The 24,953-nt window shown below is 45.3% G+C and overlaps 1 protein-coding gene across 17 annotated transcripts in view; it reads left to right on the top strand.

The window, feature by feature from the left end:
- The window catches only part of ROBO2 (roundabout guidance receptor 2), a 653,740-nt gene that overhangs the window by 525,641 nt on the left and 103,146 nt on the right, over window positions 1-24,953 (top strand). For all 17 annotated transcript variants that reach the window (XM_075073141.1, XM_075073108.1, XM_075073151.1 and 14 more), the window contains 2 exons: window positions 606-772; window positions 7,518-7,639. In XM_075073141.1, the coding sequence (XP_074929242.1) occupies window positions 606-772; window positions 7,518-7,639 (289 nt within the window). The remainder of the gene's footprint in view (window positions 1-605; window positions 773-7,517; window positions 7,640-24,953) is intronic.

Here is a 24,953-nt window from a genome sequence, read left to right as displayed (position 1 = left end):
TTCATTTTGCAAGTATTTATTTTAGTGGGCTACAATGTATCAGGAAAGGCTTTCACTTCAGCAGGGCTGAAATATTTTTATGGTACCATTGTTTTGTTTCATAATGTGGTCTACTCTCTTGATGAATTAACTAAAACCAGCAGAACTGTTTCATTTTATTTTAATTGATCTTGTTATTTTTTTTGCCCAGTGGTTAACCTTGGCAAGAAATGAAACTCAACTTCTTTTTCAAATCCTTTCTCTCCCCAGTATGTAAAAGTTTGTTATAAAGAGGAGGGTGATGAATTGTTCTTCTTAATCACAGAGGAAAGGATAAGAAGTAATGGGCTTAAATTGCAGCAATAAAGATTCAGACATTAGGAAAAACTTCCTAACTGTAAGGATAGTTAAGCACTGGACCAAATTACCTAGGGAGATTGTAAAATCTCTGTCAGTAGAAGTTTTTAAGAACAGGTTAGACAAACACCCATCAGAGATGGCCTAGATAAACTTAGTCCTGCATCAGTGCAGGGAACTGGACTATCAGGGACCCTTCCAATTCTGTATTTGTATGATTTCTTTTTGCTTTAATCTGTAGTCTTCAACGATGTTTTTTTTCATTGCAGCCAATCTGTGAGCAATAGCTGGCAAACAGTTGCTAATCATGTAAAGACAACACTCTACACTTTAAGAGGATTGCGACCCAATACAATCTACCTGTTTATGGTGAGAGCAATCAACTCGCAAGGTCTGAGTGACCCCAGCCCCATGTCAGATCCTGTCCGCACACAAGGTAATGTCAATCATTAATTGTTCACATGATCTCTAGTTGTATCCAGGACTTCTGCTTGAATTACTTGATAATAGAAAGAACGGTGGGAAATCTCTGAAAATTGAGCCAGTTTAGTTCAACTGCTTTGCACCACTCTGGTAACTCAAATCACTGTAAACCTACCTCAACCTGTAAACCCCAGTTTAATTCCCTGCTGCACTACAGGCTTTTTGTATAACCTTAGACAGGTCACTAAAGGCCAGATCTGTAAAGGTTTGAGGTGCCTAAAGATGAAGATAGATGACTAGTGGAATTTTCAAAAGCACCTAGACATCCAACTCACATTGGGTTCCACTAGATTCCTATCTGCATCTTTAGGTGCCTTAATACCTTAACAAATCTGGCCCTTAGTCTCTCTGGGCCTCAGTTCACCATCTGTAAAATGGGGATAGTAGCACTTCCCTTCCTCAGAGGGTTTTTGTGAGGATACATATGTTCAAGATCATCAGGCACTAAATACTATATTAATGGGGGACGTATAAGTATGATACAAAGATAAAAGCCAGGTCTACAGCTAGATTTCATCACCAGAGTGGCACAAAGTAGCCAGAGTGTATGAATCAGTCTGGCCCAATATTTTTGCAGAGAATCAATGTGAATCTAATTCATGCTGAGAATTATTTTAAAAGATATTCTGAGACACGTGTGTGTGTATGTACATATTTTATGTTCTCTACATTCATATACTGAATACTAAACTAAAAAGAATGGCCTAAATAGGACTTCTCATCTGTAGGACAGCTAGTGTAATTAGATGAAGATGGTCTGATCTTCCATTGCCTCTCATTTCTTACACCTGTACAAAAAGGGTGTGAAATGCTGACAAACCAGAACAGTTGTTTTATACCCAATTTACTCTCTCTATGCTCAGTCTAAATGAATATGGTGAAAATGGACACGCTTCTCGGTGGAGCACAGGGTGTGGCATAGCTGTGTCAATGCATTGACCAAATTCTGCACCCCACAGCTTAACTCTTCATTGAACAGATTGGAAAACAGTTATGAACAATTGTTTACTCAGACTTATTCCTGTTCACGGATGATTCAGAGTAATCTCCTACAATTCATTTACAGAAAGGTCTTTTCCTTGCCTTGTATGGTTATGCAGTGAGGCAAGGAGGGTGTACACAGCTTCTCCACCCCTGCAGAGTCACCCAGAGTAGTAGCCACAGCACTAGTAGGAGACCCTAGGCTCCTCTCTGCAAAGGGGCAGGGATGGGTGAGAACAGATGAGGAATGGGCAGAGGCTTGGTTTTTAAAGGTCTGTTGCAAATTTTTGCTCCCCACTCCCACTGCATCAAGGAGACTCCAGGTGGGATTCTGCTTTTCAAAGCACTATACTTTCCATCAGTTCCTCTAGGGATGTGCGGCTCTGCACCAGCCCTGACTTTAAGCTTCACGCTCATAGCACAATCTAGCTCTTTAGAAGTCTCACGTTCCACATCTTTACATCTGACATACTGACAAGAGATTTGATTTCAGCAAAAATAGTTCTTTTCATTAGCTTCAGGACATGTTGTAATTTCCATTTCCACAAACTGTTCGCCAGCCACACATGGTGCAACATGTAGAGTACGTATAGCTCTTTGATACCTTACTATTTAGTAGAATTAAATCACAACATCAATTGACAATTAGCATAATGTTTTGATGTGTTTCTAATAACACTTGGATTCAACGATTCAACTCAGACTCACAAAGGAAGCTGACATGCAGTAAAAGGCCTGTTCATACTAGCCATTGCAAAGTAAAGAGGCAATTAAAGTAATGATACATTATATTAATTCACAACAGGTATCCATGATAACTTTTATGTCTTAAAATTTGGTTTCATTAAATCAAAATATGGCAAATAACATGCAGGGTATACTGGGCAAATTTACACCATTGGATTGCAAATCCTTACACTGAGCAAGAATTCCTCAAGCCATTGAGAGCACTACTGATTGCTTGTATGTTTAATAACCATATATTCAGAAAGACCCGTGAATAATATTGAAATAATAAACTCTAAATAGAACACTTTCAAACATACTAGGTTCATTGGGAGCTACTAGTTGTCGAGGTCATGCTCTAATAAAGTCCTTTGTAACTTCCAAATAAATACATGGTTCTCGCTGGCATGTTGGTCACCCAGAAGATGTCTAGCAAACACAACTTGAGGCTAGCCCTCCTATTCTGAGGCGCTCTGAAACACCATATTGTTGTTTGGCTTCTGTCAGGTGGTCTCTAATCTGGTATATCTTATTGCCAGGCAACCCCAATTGCCATACCTTTCCGGGTGGCTTGGGTCTGATCTGTTCTCTCCTTCCTGGACTACCCTGCTCTGGTCTAACTTCTCTATGGCCAGCACCAAGTTTTTCAATGTAATGAACAGTGTTTTGCCTAAGTGAACAAAGTTTCAGTTTCAGTGGCTCCCCTGGCTCCTGTGCCACCCTCCCCTATCCCAAACTCCCTTTCCCAAGCTCATCCAACCAGCCAAAAGTGTCTCTAGCTGTGAGCCTGCTAAGAAGTACAGAAGTGTAGCCTCCCGCCTGCACTAGTTACCAGGTCTCCTTCTAGGATAAGTTCCACTAAGGCAGGGGCTCTCCTCTAGCATGATAGGGACTGTGAAGATCCTAAGATTTGCCCACTGGCAGATTGTCTTAGCCACGTGGCATGGAACAGTCCAATCACATCTAGCCAATAGTTGCAGATTATGACATTTTTATTTTCTATTTTTTTCATCATAAAGCCTAGGAAATTCCTTTTAAAAATAGGTTAAGAAAGCATTAAAAATGTACAATTAATCACTTGAAATCAAACAATGACTACAGTAAGTTGCCCATACAACCTAACTCTGCCCCTTTGTGACTCTAGGGTAATTTTTCATAACACAGTCACACCTAATTTCACAAATAATACAACAGAATATCACACAGTATTCTTCTATAGCGGGCGTGGGCAATCTTTTTGGCCCAAGGGCCACATTGGGATTGTGCAACCGTATGGAGGGCTGGGTAGGGAAGGCTGTGCCTCCCCAAACAGCCTGGCCATTGCTCCCTATCTGCCCCCTCCCACTCCTGCCCCATGACTGCGCTCTCAGAATCCCCAGCCCATCCAACCCCACCCCTTGTCCCCTGACCACCCCCTCCTGAGACCCTTGCCCTCCCATCCAATCCCCCTGCTCCCTGTCCCCTGACTGCCCCAGCCCCATCCATACCCTCGCCCCCGACATCCCCCTGGGACTCTTACCCTCATCCAACTGCTCTCTGCTCCTCGTCCCCTGACCACCCGCCCCGGGTTGGATAGAGGGTGGGATGGATAGGCGGTGGGATCCCAGGACCCGCCACTCCTAATTGCCCCCCGCACTCCCTGTCCCCGACTGCCCTCCTGACCCCTATCCATATCCTCGGCCCCTGACAGGCCCCCCCGAGACTCCCACTACCAACCCTCCCTCTTCCCCATCTCCTGACCACTCCCCAGAACCTCCACTCCATCCAACTGCCTCCTCTTCCTCTTCTGGATGTGTCCCGCAGGCCGTGGTTTGCCCACGTCTGTTCTAAGCTTTATATACAAATGAGTAGCATCTTGTAGGTCAGTGCACTACTCTGCGTAGGACAGAAAAATCGATTAAACAAGTTTACATGAAAATCACATGCACAGAGACTGCTCCAGAATAATTATACCCACATCCTATGGTGTGGTTTGGTTAAAAAAGTTATATTGGAATGAGTTTGGAAAAGCTGCCTTATGAGTTGGAAAGCATTTTATTTAGGATCAGCTAGGTATTTTTCAGAAAATATTTGAATATGTTTCAGACAGAAATGTTTATTGGCACTGTGTTTCACTTCCCTCACCTATAAAGACACATATGCTTAGTGCCATGAATCCAATGACATAGGGTTCAGTGGCAGAGGAACACAATGTAATTTTAGAAATCTGAAGAACATTTTCTATACCTAATAATGGCATGATTTGAAGATACAGTATCCTGGGATCTTCCTGGGTCTTGGACTTAATATTTCCTGCCCTGGACATCAGGTGAATGTAATTCTGGGAGAGAAGGACATATTTCTCATTCAGGTTGATTTTGAAAAATGCAGCTATCTGAAGTTGCTAGACATTTAGAATGCAGACCTTGGGAAGATGGATAAGTGGGCAGAATGCCGATATGGAAGTTAAAGTTGCATGCAAAATGCAATTAATCACATGACTAACACTAACACATGTAGGTTCTTGTGTTTGGTGTAATGGTGATATCCCGCTGTAGCTCTAATTAGTAATTTTTTTAGCTTATGGACATTTGTCCATATTAAAAAAAATACACACTGTATACACAATATATTTTTCCCTCCCAAAGGGGACATAATCATAGCACGCTGTTGGTTCTGTACCATTGGTAGATAATATTTTCTAAGATTTAATCATGGGTAGCTATGGGAATTATTTTATACCCAGTATAAAAGTGTTTTGTAGTTAGTATAAGTTATCTTTCAATAAACAAGTCTGAGTTGCTCTGTTATAGATTTATCTTAATATCCATCCGTCTTTTTTCTTTTTCACTCACTTTGAATAGGTATATTTTGCTGAGCACGTCACTTCTGTACCATTGCTAACGTTTCCATATTTGGATTATATTCCCTTTGGGAGGCCCATAGACTCACTCCACACATTTGAAAGTCACTGGAAAGCCTGTATAGATAGTGTCTCTTTGGTGAATCAAAACCCATAATATTGCTTGAAATATGAAGCTGAAATCTGGACTATGAAAACTAGATTTTTATCTAAATCCTGAGGACTGAAGTATTTGAGACATGCTTTGAATGTTTTTCTTTCTGAAGAGCAGTATTATCTCTACTTTACATAATGTTTTTCCTGTTAAGAGAACAAAGGGCCACGTATTACTCTCCCATACCCATCAGACAGAAAAGATGTCACCCTGTTTGAGTCTTCCCTTTATGAGGTGAAGAGTTTGCAGCAGCATATATGGGGAAGTAAGTGTGGTCAATGAAACCAATGGCTCCAGTGGATCATCTGTGAAATCTGAGTAGAACTCACGTATGCTCATCCGCTTTGTAGCAGGCCTCTGGGCCTTCTCTCTCCTCTAGGAGCACAACTCTTGTGAAGTAACGGAATCTGAGCACCCTGCCTGTGCCCCAACTCCCTACCCTTCAGGGAGGAAAGCAGACACCAAGGGAGTTAGAGATGGTTTCCGGTAGCAGTAAGTCCTACATGGATTTCCACTGGGAATTCTGTGGTGTGCAGACGGACATGTACCATGTTCAGTGGCTCCTCTCTGACTCTTAACCCAGAATAACACCTCAAGCTCCCCAGAGTACCAGTGCACCTGTTGGGAGGGATCCTCAGTTCTTTCCAAGGGCAAGTTTGGGAAGAATGTGGTGAAGGTGCACTACTCCTTCCATAGCTCTACGGAGGTTTCTATGCTGGCTTGCTCCCCTCCATGCTATGTTGTGGAGAAGAACATGAGGCCCAACATTTGAATATATGGCATTTTGAAAACATTGGGACAGAGAAGTGTTTCTCAAAGTGCTGCATACTAGGGAGCCCGTTCACCACACACTAGATCCACGCATACAAAGCCACTTCTCTGAGCAGAAGGGTGATTCAGTCCCCTCTTCAGGTCCTTCTCCAGGTGGTCATGGGATGCAGATGGGTAGGCTCAGAGTAAATGTGAACAGATGGGGAATGAGTGGGTAGACCAGAGGCAAGACTAGAGGGATTCACATTTTGAGGCCACACACAGAAAAGACAATACAATTTCAGGTTGCATAACTTTTTCCACATAGCGCTACGGAAATTCTTGAGGGCCACTATTGCTAGGGAGCAGAGCCAGATTGCTGTGGTGGGATGGAGCCTCCACACAGATTGTCCTGGCCTTACACAGAGCCACTGAAACCTACCTGGTTTCCGGTGGGGAAATCCATGTTTTTCTTCCCCACCTTCCTGCTGAAGGCATGATTTGATCTAATCTCTGCAACATAATCCTTGTGGAGTTTTTCTCCCATGTCTTTTCTTATGTGAGAAAGGGCAATGTGACCTCACAACTTTATCCCATTTTCAGACATGAACAGCTGGAAAATGTATAAATTTTCTATAGTGGAATAGGCTTAAAAAATAGGAAATTGCTATTTTTAGTATGGTTCCCTCACTTTCTAACTCTAATTTTGTCAAACTGAAAAGGAAAGGAACTTGTAATACATATTGAAAAGGAGGGAAAATTTGAAGAAGCATAATGAGTGTAACATACACAGTTTAAAAACAAGCAAATGTACATATTCAGCTTCTGCAATATCATTTCCTTAGATTATACAGACTTCTTGTGCTCTAGATTTGCAGGCACACTGGCACATCAAGACTATTATCATCTGAATATTTCAAAGCATGTGAATATGGCATCTCACCAATCACTCACTTAACTGCTAGGGAAAAAAAATGTTTTCAATGACTATTTGGGCTAGAGAAGAACATTTTCTAATTGCCTAAGTAATAGAACATGTGGTGTTTGTTTATGGCAGTGAATGTTTACTTGGTGCTTTTCGGCGTTCTTAGGTTAATCTAATCTGCGGCATTGTTTTTGAAAGTGATACAAACTAATACTATTTTAACCCAGTACATTAAATTTGTCAGTCCTCCTAATGAATTAATGATACAAGTGAGGCTCCTTATTAAAATAATCATTTTGTGTTTATGGTTGGCCTGGCAGATATCAGCCCACCAGCACAGGGAGTGGATCACAGGCAAGTCCAGAAAGAGTTAGGAGACGTCATTGTACGGCTACATAATCCTGTTGTGCTGACACCCACTACAGTTCAAGTCACCTGGACAGTAAGACTTTTCTAATTGCTACCTTTCATTCACAGCTTTAATCGTGTTTACTTGTCCCTGCAATTCTTTCTCAGCTCTGAAAAACCCTAGTCTGACCTTAGTACAAGTGGCCAGATAAGCTAACATTGTACAGACAATGAACAATGTGCTAAAGGAATGGATTCTTTCTTTCTTTCTTTCTTTCATTCTGTCTGTCTTTGTTAAAGTCAGTCAGGTTCAGAAGCTTCACATGTAGCACAAAGCATGTTAACTGACTGACAAAGATCTTTTTAGCAGAATGTGTCTTAACCCACAATGCAAAAATATGACTGATGCTTACACCAGTCTTCAATGTGTAAACTGAGTGTAATAAGCAAAATTAAGTATCAGAATTAAGGATAAATTGATGTTTTCATAATCTCTCTCTACTTCAATCCGTGGGGACCTCCTGCCACAATATCCAATTGCCTGGTGACCATTACTTGCAATAATAATCTTCCTACAAGGCAATTGTGGACAGATGTGCGTGCATGGTCTAAGTATGTAATGGTATTTAATTCTATAGCACAAGCTCTAACTTCACCTGATGGATTATGGAAAGCCCGAATCTCTTTGACATTACCTACAACATCTCTGTTTAAGAGGTCGAACTGTAGGGTTAGAGCTCCCAAGGACTAAGTTTATAGTATGTAGCTTTCAAAATGCTATATTTCTTTTCCTGGCACTTCAAGGAAGGGATTTGTAACCATAGAAGCAGAGATTTTCTAGGGCACTACACACCACAAATGAGTGCTTTCTTCTTCAGGCAGTTACCCTGTGGAGGGGAATACCAGATCGGGGAGAGTGGACTAAGCACCACAGCAGTGCCATCAGTGCACAGGGCTTTAATGATTATTTTATATATGCTGCTGCAGGAATCCAGGGCACAGTATTTTTTGTTTACACATGCAGTGTCACTACAGCCAGCAGCTAATGAGTCCATAGACTATAAAAGAGAAGAGGGGACTGAAGATGAGAACTGTGTATATATGTTGGAGCAGGGGAGAGGGTGTGTGGTGAATTTTGCAGCACTGATGTAAGGCTTATTGCCTTTGTACTACAGAGCCTGGCTTGGTGGGGACTCAGACCTAGGTCCTACCAAATTCACAGCCATGAAAAATGCATCACGGATCATGAAACATTTTCTCCCTCTGTGAAATCTGGTCTTCTGAGTGTTTTTACCCTGTACTATACAGATTTCACAGGGAGACCAGCATTTCTCAAACTGGTCCTGATTCAAAAAGGGGTTGCAGGCAGGGGAGTCAGAGCTGTGTGTGTGTGTGGCAAGGCTATTTTAGGAAGGTCATGATATTGCCACTCTTACTTCTGCCCTGCCTTCAGAACTGGGTTGCTGGAGGGTGGTGGCTATTGTCCAGCTGCACAGCTCTGAAGGCAGTACCGATGCCAGCAGCAGCGCAGGACTAAGAGTAGCAATACTGTAACCCCCTATACAATAACCTTGCAACACCCTACTCCTCCCCAAAAATCCTTTTTCGATCAGGACCCCCACAATTATAACACTGAAATTTTGGATTTAAATAGCTGAAATTATGAAATTTACAATTTTTCAAATCCTATGACCGTGAAATTGACCAAAAGGGACCATGAATTTAGTAGGACCCTACTCATACCACATCCCTGTTCAGACAGATTTGGGGCTGGACAGAGGCAGGCTTGGAATAGAATGGAGAGTTCATTGACTTTCCATTTTCAGAGGACTATAGGAAATATTTCACTGCAACTCAAAGACTGAGAATGGGGAAACCCATTTATCTCCAGTCCTCACATAATGGCTTTGTAACAAACCCTGCTACTCTTGAATGGCATAGGGGCAGAATTTATCCCTAAACAGGCAGTTAGTACCTTCATGCATACGATCCATGGAACCAAATATTACAGAGGTGCACTGGACCAGGTTGTATGGTCATCAGTCTGTTGGAAATGGATCCAGTTGAAGAGGTCTGATGTACATCAAAGACAATTGGGTCTGGCCAGAGTCTAGTCACTATTCTCAGCTCTGGCTCTGTAAGGGGCTTTTTGAGGCTCAGACTTTTTCTGACACCTTTCTTTGGGATGTGGGACTTCACAGTCCAGCCACACTGGATTCCCCCAGAGCTCCTCCTCATGAAACCCCCAAGTGGTTACACTGCTTCCCCCTGACCTTCACTGATGATGTGGTCACACTGGGCTCCTAGTCCAAAGCCTTCAGGAACAACATGGCTGTAAAGCAAGGAACAGGGTCTTAGCAAAGAAATTTCTTAACCATACACTTTTACTCTAGAACAGTGGTTCCCAAATGTGTTCTGCCGCTTGTGCAGGGAAAGCCCCTGACGGGCCAGGCCGGTTTGTGTACCTGCCGTGTCCGCATGTTCAGCTGATCACGGCTCCCAGCGGCTGCGATTCGCTGCTCCAGGCCAATGGGTGCTGCTGGAAGTGGCGGCCAGTATGTCACTCAGCCCACACCACTTTCTGCAGCCCACATTGGCCTGGAGCAGCAAATTGCGGCCACTGGGAGCCGTGATTGGCCAAACCTGCAGATGCAGCCGGTACACAAACCGGCCCAGCCCGCCAGGGGCTTTCCCTGCACAAGTGGCAGAACATGTTTGGGAACCACTGTTCTAGAAATTTACAGATATTAGTCTGAAGAACAACAAATATCCTCAGACACACCCTTATCATGTAAGAGCCTCACCTCTTCTGTGAATCTGAAGTCTGTTAGCATTTCAGTCTGGGCAGAGTCTCTCCTGCTCCCTCTCTCTTCAGCCAGTTCTGCTTACATGTGGCGATGGTTGGTCTCCAACTCAGAGCAGCAGCTCTTCTTAAATACAGTCTCTGTCTCCTTTTGCCACATGCTTAGCTGAAAAGCTCCAGCCCCTCCCTCAGTAAGACACCGGTGCAGAAAACCCTTTGTTCCATGGAGGTGGGTCAATAGTTAAGAATCATTCAAAGTTGATAGCCCCAGTTTGTAGTCCCCTTGGCTTCTTTGTGACAGTCCTTCAGTGAAGTGTCAAGGGCCTTTCCTGGGCAGGATAGCTATCAGGAATGAATTTAAATAGGCTTGCCTTGGGCAAAGTTAGATGTGTTCATCAAATAATACAAAATGGAGGTCCTAGTAAAATAGGGCTTCAGAATACAAAATGGAGTGCACAGTTTGATCCAGACACACTCATTCTTTCCACCAGGAAGAGATTAAATAATGTGAACAAACTCTCACATTTGTACATACCCTGTTTTTCATAAGGAAAATATAAATTGTTATGGTTTATAATGTCAGCTTTTTTTTGCTAGATCCCTTGATGTGAAAAGCAGTGACCCTACACCATCTAGCAAGCACACACTGCCCACCAATGATACATCAGAATTGCCCTAAAGAAGGAAGAGATTGGAGAGGGAAAGGGAAGTTAGTGCTGCTAATTAGAAAGTTTCTAGCAATCAGGACAAAACCATTTAATTAACCACAGTCTCTGTGATAGGAACCACACTATCCAAAGAGTAAAGCCAACTTTATTAATGTGGCATAAACTCCAGCATAGCTAGCATCCAAAAGGAGACAGATGTCAGAAGAATGATGTGACTCTTTCCCTTCTGGAAATTCCTGTTTGAAATTCAAACGCTTTGCTAGGTGCCAACCCACCTAGATGCCTTTCTGTTGTTCTGATGGGGAGAGGGATAGCTCTGTGGTTTGAGCATTGGCCTGCTAAACCCAGGGTTGTGAATTCAATCCTTGAGGGGGCCATTTGGGGATTGGTCCTACTTTGAGCAGTAGGTTGGACTAGATGAGATCCCTTCCAACCCTAATATTCTACGATGGCTGGCAAACTGGCATCAGTCACTCCCCTTCTTTGGGTTCTGTTGTTACAGATTTTTAAAATTATTCTGAAATTGTCTCCTCAGTTCCAAATCAGGACTTGAAATTCCAGAAATATTTTCCAGAAATAATAACTCTGTGATTTGCAAACTTTATATATACACCTCTACCCCAATATAATGCGACCTGATATAACACAAATTAGAATGTAACATGGTAAAGCAGCGCTCCGCGGCGGGGTGGGGGGGCTGCACACTCTGGTGGATCAAAGCAAGTTCGATATAATGTGGTTTCGCCTATAACGTAGTAAGATTTTTTGGCTCCCGAGGGCAGAGTTTTATCAGGGTAGAGGTATATATATTGTCTATAATATTGCATCCAAATATCTATGTCAAAAGGAGTCTGAAATAGCAAAATTAAGCCCTCAAAATTAGGTAATAGCACTATTAAGGTTGCCATTACAACTTACTTTTCCCCCTATACAGTCTTTAACTACATGGTCACATAGTATTTTTTCCACAGGACCCCCTGCTTCATGCAGTGAATGGGTAGTTGTTCAATATTTCTTTTTATGTTCTTTATTCAAAGAATGCCCCCAGGCTTTATTTAATGCACACCATCCAAACCCTATACCAAATACAAAATTATTAATTTCCTCCTGGGTGCTGCTGTAGTGCTCTCACCATAGTATCTGAGTGCTTCACAAACATTAATTTATTTATTTTCACAACATGCCTGTAAGATTAGATGGTATCGTTATCTCCGTTATATACATGGGGAACTGAGACACAAAAGATATCAATGCCAGAATTATCAAGTGTCCACTAACTTTGGGTGCTCAACTTGAAACACCTGGTACCTGATTTTTCAGAGTGTATGTAATCTTCTTTATACATTCAAAGTACAGCTCCAGTTGATTTCAATGTTAGTTGTGAGGGTTCAGCACTTCTACAAATCTAGCCCCATGTGTGGTTGTTTGGGCACCCAGAAATTGAGGAACATGCTGGTGGTGGCCAACTGTGAAAACTCTGGTAAGGTACCTCTCCAACATCACAAAGGAGCTCTGTGGCAGAGACACGGATATAATCCGAATCCCCAGGGCAGTATTCAGCTTTCTTTAACCCCACTCCCTCTCCAGTCAATCCTCGGGTACCAACCACCTCCTTCCACCCTTCCTCTTTACAACTATCTACCCTCTCTTCCCTGCCCCCAGCTCCTGTCCTCTTTCTCCTCTGCATCTATCGCATGCTCCATGCCCTGGCGACTGCCTGACTCTGCTCTGGCTCCTATCCGCTCCCTCCTGGTTCCTGCCTCCCTCTCTCTCTTTTCCTATTTATCTCACCATCCTGGCTCCTACCCTTCATTCCCCTCTACTCCAGTCCTCCTTCCCCTCTACTTATGTATATACTCTCCAATACATCCCCTGCCTCTCTGCTCCAGTCAACCACTACCATGTCCCCCAATGGCTTGTGCCCCCCTCATTTTATCCTCACCACTCTCTGTTACCTCCACCCCTCTCTATCCATTTCCACCCCCTCTCCCCACAAACACTCTGTACACCTCTGCCTTCCTGCATCTCTTCCATACAGCCTGCAATAGAGAGAGCATTGAGAGCAAAAGACAGTCTCTCTCTGCTCTCCATTCCTGTGGCTAGTGCCACTGCAGCCCCTGCCAGACAGGAAGCCCAATTTCAGAGGAAGTCCTACTCTGCTCTGTAATTCTGGGTTATAGTATGTTCAGTTGCCCTGTAAGGGTGGGCACCCATGGTCTTGTCAGCACCTAGGAGGTGGGAGAGGTTGTACAGTGCTGAGTACAGTTGGCATTGTCAAAGAACTTAGCAGCCAATCTCTAAGAAATTTTACTGCCCGTGTACAAGATGAGATTTTTTTTTGAATTCTTAAAAATTGGCCAAACTTGGGTTGGTCTTTTTGTTTTATTTTTTATGAGAACAGTGAAAGGCACTTCCCTAAAATCAGAGTAACTCACCTCTCTGCCAAATGTTCAAATCCCTGCTTCATGAGAACGGCCATACTAGGCAGACCAATTGTCCATCTGATTCACTATCCTGTCTTCCAACTGGGCAAAGCCAGGTGCTCCAGAAGGAATGACCAGAAAAGGCAATCATCAAGTGATCTTTCCCTGTCGTCCACTCTCAGCTTCTGGCAATCAGAAATTAGCGACACCCAGAGTACGGCTTGCATCCCTAACCATCTTGTCTAACAGCTGTTATGTTCCACGAATGTATCTAATTCTTGTTTGAACCCCATTACAGTTTTGGCCTTCACAACATCCCCTTGGCAATGAGTTCCACAGCTTTACGGTGCATCGTGTGAAGATGGGATTGGAAGTTCTCAAATAAGCATTTGTATGAATTTTTTAACATGAGCAAAGGAATGTATTTTTTTCCTAATCTCGTTCTTGAAAACAGCTGAACCATTTTAGCTGGAACTTTCCAAAAACTTCAGTTTGAGTCAGACATCTGATATGGAGAAATTCATAGAGTTGGCAATATTATAAGCAATTGAAAACAGGATATTGTAAGGGATAGGTACCCTTGACAAAAGCTTACCAGCTCCATCTATAAAGCATCCAAAAGCAAGGCCAGTTAAGTTCTGGAATAGGCTTCTAAGGGAGATTGTGGAATCCCCAGCTTGAGAGGTTTTTAAGAACAGGTTAGACAAACCCCTGTCTAGGATGATGTGGGTATACTTGGTCCTGCCTCAGCTCAGGTGGATGGACTAGATAACTTCTTGAAGTCCTTTCTAGCCCTATATTTCTATGATTCTGTGGGACTTAAAGGAAAACTTGTATTGGAGAAAACTTGGAAATGAAAACTTTAAACAAAGGAATCGGGGTACCTGGCAGTATTTTTTAGCTTTCTGCTAGGTTTTATTATTACAGATGGGTGAACAGGGAACATTATCTTTCCAAAATTTTTCTTTTGTTATTGTTTAAACTGTTTATTTCCTTCGGTTGTCAAAAAGAGAGTGAAATTACAGGGAATCTGCATGCACATCTTTAACATTTTGAGTCAGAGTTGTTATAAGAAAACATCTTAGACCTGATCCTACTATGAGCTTCACGCAGGTGAATCCCTCAGACCTCTAATGTCTTCAATAGGGCTCTATATAGGCACTGGAGTCTGTCTATGCAGAGTTAACAATAAAATAGGGGCCATATTAAGGAAATGTAGGACATGATGTGCCTTACTGAGGCTGTGAGGAGTCAGATTTATGTCTCTTCCTATAAACATTTTAAGTAACAGAGTTGTACTGGCACAAATATTTGCATAAAGCAAATCTTAAAGTCACAGGCACAAGTACTTGTGGAAACTGAATTTCACATTCCCATGTGTGACAAAGTTGGAATTTTCTGCAATACATTTATAAATGATAAGCATGGCAGTGATTTACTGGACTAGGGATTACTATCCTGTTGGTAAAAATGGTTAAAAAGCTGCCCTTGGATCAGAGCCAGAGCCACAAGGTATCTGTACCTGTCTGGGGTTGTATGAATGGGTTGTTAAAGGACTGTCTGAAACTGATCATATCAATTAATGATCTGGAAAGGCAATTGGAACTCCAGTTGTCTGGACTTTCACATCTAGCGATCCAATAGCCAAGAGGAAAGAGATTTTTTCTCTCACTTCTCTTCAGGGAAGCCAAGCAAAGATCTCAAGTGGTAGAATGAAGGAGAAGGGCACCTGGTGGCTGTGTTAGGAGCTGAGATTAAAGAGATACAAGACACATGCATCTCTGGAACAAGAGATAAAGGGACAGAGAGACAGGCAGCCAAAATGGATTCCACAGCAGCTTTACTGGGTAGAGCCCTGATGTTGGCCAGTCTGAACTCTGTCTTCACATTTGCTTCTCTATACTAACGGAGGGGCTTCCCAGTGCTGTTCTGCAGTTGACTAATAAACCTTGCTCTGTTTTGGAAAAGTTGCCTGGTGTCATTGCAAATACTTGCTGAGATGCACTGATCCCTGAAGAGGAAATAAAAGCTCCTGTTCAGAGACTATCTCAGTTGGACTCACTGAGCAGAAACAGGAGTGCTGCAGCATAGAGGCTCAGTCTGGGAGGTGCTGAGATTGTGTGGCCTACCCTTAAGGAAGAGTGGGACGCCTTTACACACTGAAGTGATTCCTCCAAAGAACTGTTTAAAATCTAGGAAGTAGCACAGATCCTGTGGATCCATGATACCATGTGTGTGAGAATTCACATTAGCCGTGCTTGTGTAATGCCGACAGGCCACAGTTGTCAGTGAGCAGGCTCAAACCTGGGACTTCTGAAGCTTAGTGCATGAGCCTCTACTGTATGAGCTAAAAGCCATATGCCTATTAGCTAAGGCCTTAGAGCAGACTCATTAATCTCTTTCTCTAAGTAGTCTCAGTACTACTAGATGGGCCAGAGCACCACACCCAGGAGGTATATGGGTTACACTTGCACACTCATATAATAAGAGAATGGAAACTGTAGTATGTGACTTGTTTCACTAATCATAACTAGCCAACACAGCGCATGATTAAAAAATGGCAAGACGATTAATTTTGAATAACACATATATTTGAGAAATGGTTGTCTGCTTGTAGGTATCCTGTGACAAGAAGAAGAGCCTACATGAGTCCAGTACATTTTTCATTATGAATTATTTGCTTAGATCTAGTCACCATTAAAGGCATTTATGATACCTTCTTTTTAAAATATTCTTTACTGGAGTTTGATTAAATGCCCAAGCGAGGATATCATGTACTCCTTGTACATGGCAGGTTGCAGGGCTGCTACTAGCATATCAGGCTTCTGCAGCAGATATGAACTGACTACAGAGCTTCCATCGTGTTGAGAGAGATACAAGAGATGTGTTCTCTATGAGATACATGAATGCACTTCTGCCTATAGACTTGACCAGCTCAAGTGAGGTGTGTTATAAGTGGTGTCACCTAGTGGCTGTACATTATAATATAGTTTGAGCATTCCATTACAGAGGATATATTTCTAAATGTCAAGAAATGATGAGTGAACTCTGCTATCTGAAAGAGTTTGTATATTTAGATGAAACACAGGCTGGAAACACTATGCAATTCTGAACAAGATCTCTGCTATTTTACTGGGTTAAGACCTATGTTGCTGATTCTTTTTATGTTTCCCTTCATTTTTCTTTGTAATGGTATCAGAGCTCAGCTGATCTATCGGAAAATGGATTTTCCATCCCACCAAAAAAAAAAAAAAAAAAGGGACTCGAAAAAAATGTTTCAACTCAAATTGGGACCAAAGGCCCAAATTTTGATTTTTTTTTTTTAAAACATATTTCTGTATTTTTGTTTTTTTGTTTCAGGTCAATCAAACTCTTTCATTTTGATGAATCCAGAATGTTTTGTTTCAATTTTGATCATTTGTAATTTACATTTTTAAAATTTAAAATTAAACAAAAAGTTGTTTCAAAACAAAAAATTGAAACCATCTTTTCTAAAAATGGCAACGTGGGACTTTTTTACCTTCTCCCCCTACTGAAATTTTGTCAAAATTGATAGAGTTTCACAAAAAAATTGGTTTTCTCTTAATGACATTTTCCAACAGAAAACTGTTTTGACCGATAAATAAATAAATGAAAAAAATTACCAGTTCTAATGCGGCACCCTCCTGCCGTCCCATCACTTCAAGAATGCAGCTTAATTCCCCTGCCCTAGTCTACTCTGCATTCATACTCTTTCCCTTTCTCATCTCCTGTTCCACAATATTGTTTTCCCTCTCAGCCAAGAACTCACCTGGCCCCTGTAATGTCTTTTCTTCTCTCTCCAACCCCTGTGCCTTCCATGGAGTGTTAGAACGTTGTTCTGATGATGCTAGACAGGTGGATGAACCAGCTGACTGATTCTAATTCATCTGACTGCCCCTCACTCCTCTGCTTTCAGTTACACACTGTGCACAGCATAAGACACGGACTCACACAGATCATGGGAGGCAAGGAACTGAGAGAGGGAGCCAGCTGGCTACCCATCCCATAGTTATGCAAGTAAAGCCCATGGATTTGAAAGGAGTGGCAGACATAAGAAATTGTGAGCAGCCCTTTAAATATTAGGTGTATCCCACTTCAGACTTCAGGAGTAGGGTCTTTTGAGTGATTTCAGAGCACACTAGGATCCTGCATCCATCCTTTATGGATATTCTGGCCAGGCATGAATGCTGGTGAATTTCCAAGGTTATGGTGAGTTCTTACTGCTGAACTTGGCACAGACTGATATGTATAGTAGCCGTGACCAAACTCACAAGTTATTCTGCCCAGATGGAGAATTGCTATTGGCATAATTATAAGTAGTATCTTATTCAGGATATTCTGGGAGGAGAATTTACATACAAAAGAGTGTTCTGTAAAATGTCTTTAGGCTGAGGCTCAGTGGGCTTGTCCCCAGGAAGCCATAGCTACAGGGTTGGCTAAGTGATGAATTCTCTGTATCATATTTTTAACACCTGAATAGCCTCATAGTATAATCTAATGGGTTTAGAATCCATACAGCATTTGGTGGTGATGTGCATAGATCTGGAAAAGGCAGTTTCCTGTTCCATAGAATTGTATCTGTAATTGGTGCTAATAGTGCACAAAGTGTCACTAGTGTATTTTAACTGGTCCTATTTGTAGGTAAAACAAATGTGTACAAAATCTATTGCCTACCCTGTGTAGGAAACTCTGATTGGTGTTACAGTGATTTTCTCTACTAAATAGTCATCATGACATAGAGATCAATTGTGCCTTTTAAGGCATCACATGATGTCGGGAGCAGTGTAGAGCAGCAGCCCACCAGCAATTATTCTCTGGTATCAGATTATATGCCCCTTGAAGGCATATGCACCCTCTTATTTGAAGGAAGAAAGGTGCCTTAGTTCCACCTCCTGTCCAGCTCTATTGGGGTGGATAGCATTGCTATTTGTACTAGCTAGGAGTAGTCTGTGGCTGTATCCAGGGGCGGCTGCAGGCACCAGCGCAGCAAGCGCTTGCCGGGGTGGCAAGCCGCAGGGGGCAGCCTGCCAATCACTGTGAGGGCGGCACTCAGGTGGCCTTCAGTGTAAGGGAGGCTTTTCCTTGTGTCCTCCATGATACTCCTTGCATATGATTGTGGGGCCAGCCACTGTCTGGCCCAAATACATGACATTAACAATATGTCAGGGTGTTTCAGGTGGCAGTTCATAAGCACACACCACAAGTGAAATAATGACACTATAGATGGTGCTTTATTAGTTGCACTGTTGGGCGTGTTATAAAATGGTTAGCAAGGTCTTCTATTCTAATATTTAGTAGTATAGTAAATGCTTGCAATGCCTCACACTTCAGAATCGAAGATATTTAATGGCTAAAATCTGGTGATCCGAATTAATAGTTATACTTTCATTGTATGCAGCTTTATGAGCCTTCAGTTCATTATTAGATGCACTCTGTGTGGGTGGGGACATGCACCTATACATGCATATAGTTTACATCGCAAACACAAATATACCCATATTTTATATACAGCCTACTGATTTTCAGCATAGTATTTTTAAAATTTTCCCTTTTTGACAACTCTTTGTACCCATCCGTTCTTAAAGGTTCAGCCAAAAAAAAAAAAAAAAAGCCAGTCAGATTAAAAGTTACTGTATTTTTCTGAAGTGTAGAGAGAAATCTAATTTAAAATTAGCTTTTGATTATTAAACAGCTCAGCCATATACTATAGTTCTTCTTCGAGTGATTGCTCATATCCATTCCAGTTAGGTGTGCGCGCGCTGCGTGCACGTTCGTCAGAAAACTTTTTTACCCTAGCAACACTCGGCGGGTCGGCTGGGCGCCCCCTGGAGTGGCGCCGCTATGGCATCGGATATATACCCCAGCCGACCCGGCCACCCTTCAGTTCCTTCTTACCGCCCGTGTCGGTCGTTGGAACAGTGGAGTGCGGCTTAGCTGACCTCCACCTTCCCTAGCTCCTCGTAGTTTTTCTTCTTGTTCTCGTATAAATAGTTGTTGTTCTTGTAGATATATATATATAGATTTAGTTGTAAAGTTCTTAATTTAATGATATAGTTAGTTGTTACTAGTTAGCGGGGTTTGGGGAGTAGCTCCTTCCCCCCACCCGGTGCCGGAGCTCATGCCCGGCTCACCGGGTCTCAAACCGTGTTCGGCCTGTCACAGGCCGATGCCAACAGGAGACCCACACGACTCCTGTTTGAAGTGCCTCAGGGAATCACATTTAACTGCTAAGTGCTCGATTTGCAAGGCTTTCAAGCCGCGAACTAAAAAGGAGTGGGACATCAGTCTAAAACAGCTCCTCATGGAAGCAGCCTTGACACCATCACCTTTGGCACCGAGCACCGGTCAGTCAGTGAGCAGAGGCACTCCCACGGCACCTGATTGCACCAGTACGCCTATAGACTCCCGGCACCGGCTGCCACCGGCACCAAAGTCGACTCCTCGTCACTCCCTCTCCCCAAGGCCGAAAAAGGCTAAGACTCCTGCTGCTTTGGCAACGCCCACGCTGCAGCCAGAGAGTGTGCCTAGATCGAACCGCCCGGCGCCGATACCTGCCGCGGCACCGACGAAATCGGCACTGTCGATTCCGGTCCTGCGAGGGCCGTTGAGTCCGGCACCTGATAGCTCCTCGGCTTGTACCGCGGTAGAGCTCACCGTGCCATTCATCCCAGAGGTGTTTTCGGCGGCGAGAGACTTGATTGCTCTCACGAATACAGCACTGCCTCTACCTCCGGCACCGCCGGTGCGGGTACTCCAATCTCTGGGCAAGCCGACCCTGACCAGACCACCGTCTGTTGGCTCAGCGGACTGGCACCGCTCAAGATCGCGGTCCCGCAGGCGCTCCCTGTCAAGATGACACTCCCGCTCTCGACGCCGCTCGCAGTCCCGGCACTGTTCCCCTACACGGCACCAGTCAGACTCACGGCACCGGTCGGACTCACGCTCTCCACCTCACTATTCGCGGCACCGCTCTAGTTCCTGGCACCAACCCAGGCACTGCACCTCCCCGAGCCACTTACGTTGCAGGGACTTGAGATCTGGTCGACCTCCCGGCACCGGTCTGGTCACAGGTCCCGGTCTCGATCACAATACCGTTCTGAATACCAGCACCGGTCTCCGCTAAGCAGGGTAGCAAGGTCCGTCGGAACCTCAGCCCAAGGTTTCTCTGCTCGTCCATGGCCATCCAGGCAGAGGTCGGTGTCCTCCCACGTGGACAGTTACTACGACCAGGACCGTGATACGGAGGTACCTACTGGGGTCTTCCAGGACATCCAGTCTCAGGACACGGGACCTCAGCAGTGGTCCTTTTGGACACCCTGGGCGTACCACCAGGCCCAGGGTGCTGCTTTGGCCCAGACCCGCTCCACTCCCTCAGAGCATCGGGTGCTTGAGGCCACCATTAGCCGTCCCCCTCCAGCTGGGACAGAGGAGCAGATGATCCATCCGCCAGGCTCCCCGGTACTGCTAGAGCAGGAACCGAACCATGAGCGAGAGGCCATTCAGGACCCTCTCATCCCTGGACTGTCATCCTCCTCTTCTCCAGATGAGGCGGTGGCAGGGACCTCGTCATCAGGGCCCCCGCCGATAGACCTCAGAACTCCTCAGGACCTTGTTAGAAGGGTGGGGCTTAACATCAACCTCCCAGTAGAGGAGGTCCTGGAGGTCAAGGACCCCATCATGAGCATCCTGTCGGCGGATACCCCCACTAGGGTGGCTCTGCCCTTTATTAAGACCATCCAGGCCACTGCCGACGCCTTATGGCAGTCCCTAGCCTCCATTCCCTCCACGGCAAAGGGAGTCGAAAGGAAATACATGGTACCCTCTTGGGGGTACGAATACCTATATGTCCATCCTCCTCCCTCCTGATTAGTTGTCCAATCGGTCAACGAAAGGGAATGCCATGGCCAACAGGCATCAGCCCCCAAATCTAAGGAGGCTAGGCAGATGGACTTCCTGGGCCGCAAGGTGTATTCGGCAGGTGCCCTGCAGTTCCAGGTGGCCAATCAGCAGGCTCTCCTGAGCCCTTACAGCTACAACACCTGGGCGGAGGTGGGTAGGTTCGCAGAACTACTACCCCCGGACTCGTGCCAAGAATTTGCCGCGTTCCTTGAAGAAGGTGGCCAGAACCTCCCTCCAAGCTTCTCTCGGCAACTCGGCAGCCAGAACTCTAGCCTCAGGTATCACCATGAGGCGTATCTCCTGGCTCCAGGTCTCCAACCTGCCACCCGAGCTCCAATACATCATCCAGGACTTACCCTTTGATGGCAAGGGTTTGTTCTCTGAGAAGACTGACCCCAGGTTGCAGAGTTTAAAAGACAATATGGTCATCATGTGCTCGTTGGACATGCATACCCCTGTGACCCAACGTAGACCCTTCTGGCCTCAACCCCACCGCCCATACTTTGTGCCCTGGCACAGGCAAGACTTCAGTAGACGGCGTGGGCGGGGTGGACGTACATGCCAGTCCGGGCCCCAAGGGGGTCAAAACCACGGGCCCCCAAAGGCACGTCCGGGGCTTAAGTCCACCTTTTGAAGGTGCGCACGAGGATGGCATACCAGTTTCAGAACAGGATCCTTCTCCTCCCTTCTCCAACCGTCTCTCCTACTTCCTCCCGGTGTGGTCCCAACTGACCTCAGATCTCTGGGTCCTACGCACGGTGAAACAAGGATACCACCTCCAATTTGTTTCAACCCCGCCTTCCCACCCCCTAACCCAGTCCCTCGTCAGGGACCCCTCTCACGAGCACGTCCTCTTACGAGAGGTGCAATCTCTCCTTGCCGCTGGAGCAATAGAAGAGGTACCACCAGACGAGAAGGGAAAAGGGTTTTACTCCCGCTACTTTCTGATCCCCAAGTCCAAGGGAGGCCTCAGGCCTATCCTAGACCTGCGAGGCCTCAACAAGTTTATGGTCAAGTTGAAGTTCCGCATGGTCTCCCTGGGGACTATCATCCCGTCCTTGGATCCTGGAGACTGGTATGCCGCCCTCGACATGAAGGACGCATACTTCCACATCGCCATCTTCCCTCCGCACAGGAGATATCTCCGCTTTGTGGCCAATCACCAGCACTTCCAATTTACTGTCCTCCCCTTTGGCCTCTCCACGGCCCCAAGGGTGTTTACGAAGTGCATGGCCGTCGTCGCTGCCTATCTCCGTCGCCAGCAGAAACATGTATTTCCGTATCTGGATGACTGGCTTATCAAGGGAACCTCCCAGACTCAGGTCCGACAGCAAGTGAGCATAATCACGGACCTATTCTCCCGGTTGGGGCTCTCCTTAATGTGGAAAAGTCTACCCTGGTCCCCACACAAAGGCTTGACTTCATAGGGGCAACCCTGGACTCCACTTGAGCCAGGGCCTACCTCCCTCAGCCACGATTCCAGGCGATTGCAATGATCATTCGAGATCTGCAGACCTCCCCAACCTCCTCTGCTCGCACATGTCTCGGCCTACTAGGCCACATGGCCGCATGTACTTATGTGACCAAATATGCCAGGCTCCGCCTGCGGCCCCTTCAAACATGGCTCAATTCGGTCTACCGTCCAGGCAGGGATCCAACAGGCATTCTGGTGACAGTTCCCCTGAGCACCGTATGCTCCCTCGACTGGTGGCTAACTCCCTCCCTGGTGTGTGCAGGGTTACTGTTCCATCCACCATAGCCATCACTGTCCCTAACGACAGATGCGTCATCTCTTGGTTGGGGGGCTCACCTAGGTCACCTTAGTACACAAGGCTTTTGGTCATCACAGGAGCTGACGCTCCACATAAACGTCTGAGAGCTGAGAGCAGTCCGCCTCGCGTGCCAGGCGTTCCAGCAACATCTTCACGGCCGTTGTGTCTCAGTGTTTACAGACAACACGACGGCCATGTATTATATCAACAAACAGGGAGGGACTCGCTCTTCTCCCCTGTATCAAGAGACCATTCGACTCTGGGACTTCTGCATAGCCCACTTGATAGACCTGGTGGCGTCTTGTTTTCCAAGGGTTCGGAACACTCTGAGAAGATCCTTCCTCTGTCACGAATGGTCGATAAGACCAGACATTATTCATTCGATCTTCCGGAGGTGGGTGTCTCCCCTCATAGACCTATTCGCCTCTCACACGAACAGGAAGTGCCAAACGTTCTGCTCCTTCCAGGGTCTTTCACCGGGGTCGATCACGGACGCATTCCTCATGTTGTAGAGGCACCACCTGCTCTATACCTTCCCACCATTCCCCCTGGTTCACAAGGTCCTGATAAAACTCCGCAAGGACAGAGCGCATCTAATTCTGATTGCGCCAGCGTGGCCCAGACAGCACTGGTACATCACCCTACTCGACCTGTCCATGGCCAGCCCAGTTACCCTGACACTCCTTCCAGACCTCATAACGCAGGACCACGGCAGTCTTCGCCACCCGGACCTTCAGACTCTTCACCTCACGGCATGGCTTCAGCATGGCTGAACACATCAGAGTTACGCTGTTCCGCTCTGGTACAAAAAAGCGGGCTGATGACCCTCGCGCTTGCTGAAAATGCGCAGTGAGAAGTGGCCCGACGAGGGACATGAAGCCCAGTTATAAGCATAGTGCGTAGCACGCCAGTTTACACACAAGAGAGAGACTCCTCCTGGAGCGCAGGACCCGGGACATAGACCTTCAATCCTGGTTCAGCGACTTGGCCACGAACAGCTTGGGGGGATTTCAAAAAGGGCTTTGTACTGCTCAATATTAACAACCAGGCGCACCTACGGACATTACGGAGCTGCAAATTTGTGCTATCCCAATCGGAAGGTGAGGACTTCGGAAAAAACCGAACTGGGAAGGCCCAAGATGTATAACCTGGCATTGCGAGCTAATCGGAAGCGCCGACACTACTTAGAGGCAGACGCGGAGCCAGAATTGCCCAAGGGTCCGCAACACTGTCCTCTGTCCTGTAGAAAGCCAGTCCAATTACGGACGGGTTCCACCGCAATAGACGCCCCAAGTTTGGAAAACTCTGGCCGATGTAATGGCACTAGGAAGACTGTTCTCTCCATGACAGGAAAACTAGGACGCCGAGCCAAGTCGACCATGGCTCAAAAAGCAGCATGCATAAGTCTGCTTAGGACTAAAGTCGAAAATCCAAAAAAAAAAAAGGACACAAAGAGGTGGCGACAGGCGGAACAACCATAACTGCGAGCGGTCCGATGGACTCCGCCCTATAAGGATCTGACACGTGCCACTAAGGGCAGATTGGGAAAACATGAGTGGCCCACAATTCCTCCAGCATGGAATGTGGAGATAGCACGCAAGATGACACCCCCTCAGAGAAGATATCGCACGGCACCTGTCCTGCTTTAAGAGACCAAGAGCCTAGTCCACGAACAACAGGAAACCAGACACGGCCTCAAGCAAGAATAATACTATCTGCGTTAGCACACAGCAGGAGAAACCGTTTCCACTTGAGCCCAAGTACGATAGGACCGAGTGGACCGAGTTTCTAGCTACTAGGACGAATATGCTGACCAGCACGA

Source organism: Chelonoidis abingdonii, chromosome 1 (genome assembly GCF_003597395.2).
Source record: "Chelonoidis abingdonii isolate Lonesome George chromosome 1, CheloAbing_2.0, whole genome shotgun sequence".
Taxonomy (NCBI): Eukaryota; Metazoa; Chordata; order Testudines; family Testudinidae; genus Chelonoidis; species Chelonoidis abingdonii.
This window is presented reverse-complemented; position numbering and strand designations above follow the sequence as displayed.